The 5550-nt window shown below is 29.7% G+C and overlaps 1 protein-coding gene across 1 annotated transcript; it reads right to left on the reverse strand.

Moving 5' to 3' along the window:
* Positions 1-515: 515 nt before the first annotated feature.
* LOC145028882 (isoleucine N-monooxygenase 1-like) lies at positions 516-2283 on the reverse strand. Its single transcript, XM_078977595.1, has 2 exons — positions 1357-2283; positions 516-1148 (listed from the first exon to the last, which is right to left on the reverse strand). The coding sequence occupies exons 1-2, from the start codon at positions 2281-2283 to the stop codon at positions 516-518; spliced, it is 1560 nt and encodes a 519-aa protein (XP_078833721.1).
* Between the last annotated feature and the right edge of the window lie 3267 nt (positions 2284-5550).

Genomic DNA, 5550 nt, shown 5'->3' on the forward strand with positions numbered 1-5550 from the left:
TTTATTCTTTTTTTTTCTTATCATATATAAGCTACCTAATTAATGTTATGTTACTTGTTAATCTATTGATTTCTTATTTCAAATGTTAAATTTAAAATTTTTCACTCTAATTACATTAAATTAATAACATTAGAATAAAATTAAAATAAAATTAATATAATTTATAAGGTCACATATATATTTAAATCAACGATTATAATTTTATATAACTAAACAAATATATCTTAATTAATAATTTATTTAAGTTAATTGATTAATAATTTTAATTTTTTATTATAAAAATTAAATTAATTTCATAACTATGATTCATCCTATTATAAACAAGTATGTTTTATTATAAATATAAATATAGATATATGGTACGCACTAATGTAGACGCATTATTATTTTTTTTCTAATTAACCATAAATGCCATCTTATTTATGATTATCTTGACAATGAACATGTAGAAATTACAATGACCATAGATAAATATATAATCAAGCGTGAAACCCCAAATCTCATATATCTTCTTTTCAAATTTTTGGGTAGAGGTGTTGAGCCAGTCGTGGCTTGGCAACGAGCACAAGTGGCTTAGCCATGCTAAGGTCATCATGATTTTCAACAAGATTAATCGGCAGCTCTTTACATACCGGCTCCCAAGTGAACCCTTGAAGCAGTCGGGCTAACATTATTATAGTGATGGTAGAGCCCAACACCACTGCTGGACAACCACGTTTCCCGGTGCTAAATGAAATCATTCTCAACTCATTATCTGTAAGAACCACTTGCTTTTCTTCCCCTTGTAGATGACGATCTGGATTAAACCGCAATGGATCCGCCCAAACATTAGGGTTCCTTCCTAACCCACGTCGACTAAGCAGCACATGACTACCCTTTGGTATAAAGTAACCGGCAACAGTAGTGTCCATGGTCGAAACATGGGGTAGATTAAAAGCTTCAAAAGGGTGCAACCTAAAGGATTCCTTGATACACGCTTTTAGGTAATTGAGTTGGGGTAAGTCTTGCTCTTGGACTAGCCGATTGCAACCTACAACATGGTCCAGCTCCTCCACCGCTCGTTTTAAGAGCGTCGGTTCATTCATCATCTCTCCCATTGTCCATTCTACTGCGTTGGAAGGATTATCAATTGAGGCAATCATTATTTCCTAAAATTAGGCAAGGCAGAAAAACACAAGATAGTTAATTTTCATGCAGACACAATTTAAAGTGTAAATATAAAGTAATATCGAAGAGTCGCTAGCATTTCATCCGATATATATTGATTTGTATACTGTAGCGACCACAATAGCATATTATTTTATTTGGAGTTGCATGCATGTAAAGGTAAATAGTGAGAGATTGGCAGAGGCTCACAATAATCTGGGCTTTGATCTCCACTATTGTAACCTTAGGGTTGTCACGTTGAATAAGAACATCTAGGAGATCATTTTTCTCCATTCTATCTCCATTTTCCCACATCTGTATCCGTTCATCGATCAATGGATCTTGATACTTTCGAGCAATTTTGAGTGCCGACCTCATGTTCTTTTCGTGGCAATCAAAATCAGTCTTCCCTCTCAACCATGGGTGATAATCTGTAATGCAAAATGCATACAGATACTTTAGGATGTTAAATATAGCAGCGACATGTTCAATCTCTTCTTCACCAGGTCCACCATCTTCACTTCCTTTCCCAAAGAATCTTCTTCCAAAAATCATGTTTCTCATTAAGTTTCCACAGAAATGTTGGCTCACCATTCGAATATTTATTAACCCCCCATCAGTTATGTTATCTCCGTTCTTTATTTTACTGCATATGTACCCAAGCAACTGGTTGGCTTCTTCGTCACGTTTGGGTTGGAACCATTTGTGCACTTGGGACGAGAGCATGTCGCGGGTTATAATTCTTCTCATCTTCCTCCATTGGTCTCCATTGGACATGGCGGCTGTGTGATAGCCGTCGCTAATCAGATATGCAGAAATGAAATCAGGCCTTGAAATGAATATTGCCTCCTGTTTCTTTAGGAACTCGCATGCTAGCTCTGGGGAGGTGACAGTGATGACATGAGTTGAAGATCCTAGTCGGATACAAAGTATTTGGGTGTTGAACTGATCCATGAGGTTATGGATCCACCTAAAAGTCGGCTTATTTAGGAGCATTTGGATAGTACATCCAATGAATGGCAAGCCCATTGGACCAGGTGGCAGTGGGTGTGGGTTGCTTAAAGATTTCTTGTAAAGAAACCTGGCACATAAGATGAGCATAATGACAATGAGGACCATGATTGTTGGAGTCATCATCAGTGATGAATATAAAGAAGTTAACTGGTGAATACGTTCTACTCTGCAAGGTTTAAGTACTGAAGGGATGTAAATGTGAACAGCATAATTGGTTTGTTAACTAATTAGTTAGGCTAAATATTTAAAGACTTTGGAAAAACTTTAGTAACGTATATATAATGTTCCAATCTAATAGCATTCACGTCGGAGGAGATTTTTTATAGTAATTTTGGTACCACAACATTAATTATACAACGTAGTCAATAACTCAAAAGTCAGCTACTTAATTTAGGAGCCCCTGGATAGTATATCCTATCGATGAATGGAAAAGGCATTGGATAGTGGATGTGGCTTGCTTGAATATTTCTTGTAAAGAAACTTGTTTGATGATGGTTGGAGACATCGTTGCTGATGAAGATAAAGATATCAATTAATTCGCAATCATGTTTTGTGCTAGGTTTAAAAAAAAGATAGTAGGGTTGTTAAGAAATTTATTAGTGTATATTTAAAGGACTTCGTTGTCAAAATATTATATTAAGAAATACTTAATAAAAGATGTATACACCATGTTTCCACTTGCATTATTCACTTTAACCTGGTTTTAAAATGTGACGTATCTAATGAAAAATATACTATGCATAATAGGACAAAACAAGGTGAGCGTATGAGTTATGCTTCATGTTTATCTATGGTTCCATCAAGTGTTAGATGGCAAGAAATGAAAGTGTAAAAGATTGGCATAGATTTAGTAGAGTATTTTGTTTCCAGTATGTTGCATTATGTTTTCGAGCATGGGTTGCACAGTATAAATAGGGCGCCGAAACAAGGATAAACAAATAAAAAAAATCAGATGAGAACAAACATAATGTGTTTCTCCTATATAATTAATTAATAGTTCACTGTAAAAAGATATATATATATATATATATATATATATATATATATATATATATATATATATATATATATATATATATATATATATATATATATATATATATATATATATATATATATATATATATATATATCATAAAATAATTACTTTGGTGTTGATTTGTTTGTTTCAGAATGGATATTCCACTACAAGAAATCAAAGCTTTAGCGGCGACACCTAGCAATAGCGGCGACATGTAAATGACGCATTACATGTCGCCGTTATTGTTTTGATTTAGCGATCCGTGTCATTTTCACCCCATCCATCCGATTTGCTTTCGATCTAACGGCTATTGAGAAAAGCGGGAACGCACGTTACCTTTTCCCTCCACTTGTCGCCGCTAATGCCCTAATGTCGCCGCTATTGCCCTAGCGTCGCCGCTAAAGCCTGTCGCCGCTTATGCTAAACGCAGATTACCCTTCACATATTACATTTCTGCCATTTTTCTCCTTACCTTCCACCTTCCTCTCGTTTTTCTCTTTTTCTTTCTTCAATATCATGAATTTTTGACAACTTTGTGGACTAGGAATTGCTTCTTGGACCGGTGCTAGCCCCTCCTTCACCCAAGACAGCCATAAACCGGAGATATTTAGCCAAATTCCGAAATTGCCCCAACCAAGGTCGAATTTCTCATCTTTTTTATGAGTTTTCTGTTTTTGTGTTAATTTAGATGATAAATTGAGAGTATTTTTCAATTTTATTAAGTGATTATGTTTGTATTTTGAGATATGAAGTGGTTATGTATTTTTTTGGATTATTTTGTTTGATTGTATGTATTTTGTTGGATTATTTTATTGGTTTGTGTGTTTTTTTCAGATTTGTGGGAATTTAATTATGCATTTTGTGTATATTTTGATATTTATGTTTAGATTACATTGATATATAAAAAAAATGACATGAATATATATACATTTGTTGGATTGAAATTTATGTTTATACCAACATTGCCTTAAAATGAAATTTAGATGTATATATTTGTATGAAAGTGGTTGAAATTGGAATATGCAAATTGGATGTATACATTTGACTTAAGTGTATGAAATTGGAATATACAAATTGGATTAAATTGGAATATGCAAATTGTATGAAATTGAATATATACATTTGGCTTAGTTGTATGAAATTGGATGAAATTGAAATACGCAAATTGGATGTATACATTTGGCTTAATTAGGTTATTAATGGCAACTTACTTCTAGTAATGTATTGTATATGGTTTCAAAGTGCTTAATTTTGTTAGTAACTTAATGTTTGGCCAACTTAATAGCAACATACTTTTAGTGACTTAATGTTGGTCATTACAACTTTAGCTTTAATTAGGTTATTAATAGCAACGTACTTCTAGTAATTTTAATTTAATTATAAAATAAAATTAAATTAATTAAAAATAAAACATTAAAAAAATAATAAATTAGTTGTAAAATCAATTTAAACTAGTTTTAAAATCAAGTTAATGTTAAAATTAAAATAAAATAAAGTTAGTTTAATAAATTAAAGTAATAAAAAAAGTATTAAATTAATTATCAAATCTAATTAATTTACCTTTAGAATCAAATTAAATTACCTTTATAAAATCAAATTATATTAATTATAAAACTAACTTAATAGTAACATACTTTTAGTGACTTAATGTTGGTCATCACAACTTTAGCTTTAATTAGATTATTAATATCAACGTACTTCTTGTAATTTTAATTTAATTATAGAATAAAAATAAATTAATTTAGAAAAAAACTTTAAAAAATAATAAATTAATTGTAAAATCAACTTAAAGTGGTTTTAAAATCAAGTTAATTTTAATATTAAAATAAAATAAAATTAGTTTAATAAATAAATTAAACTAATAACAAAAAAATATTAAATTAATTATAAAATCTAATTAATTTACTTTTAAAATCAAATTAAATTATCTTTATAAAATCAAATTAAATCAATTATAACACAACTTAATAGCAACATACTTTTAGTGACTTAATGTTGGTCATTACAACTTTAGCTTTAATTAGGTTATTAATAGCAACGTACTTCTTGTAATTTTAATTTAATTATAGAATAAAATTAAATTAATTTTAAAAAACTTTAAAAAAATAATAAATTAATTGTAAAATCAACTTAAAGTGGTTTTAAAATCAAGTTAATGTTAATATTAAAATAAAATAAAATCAGTTTAATAAATAAATTAAACTAATAACAAAAAAAATATTAAATTAATTATAAAATCTAATTAATTTACTTTTAAAATCAAATTAAGTTACCTTTATAAAATCAAATTAAATCAATTATAAAACCAACTTAATAGCAACATACTTTTAGTGACTTTATGTTGGTCATTACAATTTTAGCTTTAATTA

The sequence above is a fragment of the Lactuca saligna genome, chromosome 2 (genome assembly GCF_052625555.1).
Source record: "Lactuca saligna cultivar CGN05327 chromosome 2, ASM5262555v1, whole genome shotgun sequence".
Taxonomy (NCBI): Eukaryota; Viridiplantae; Streptophyta; class Magnoliopsida; order Asterales; family Asteraceae; genus Lactuca; species Lactuca saligna.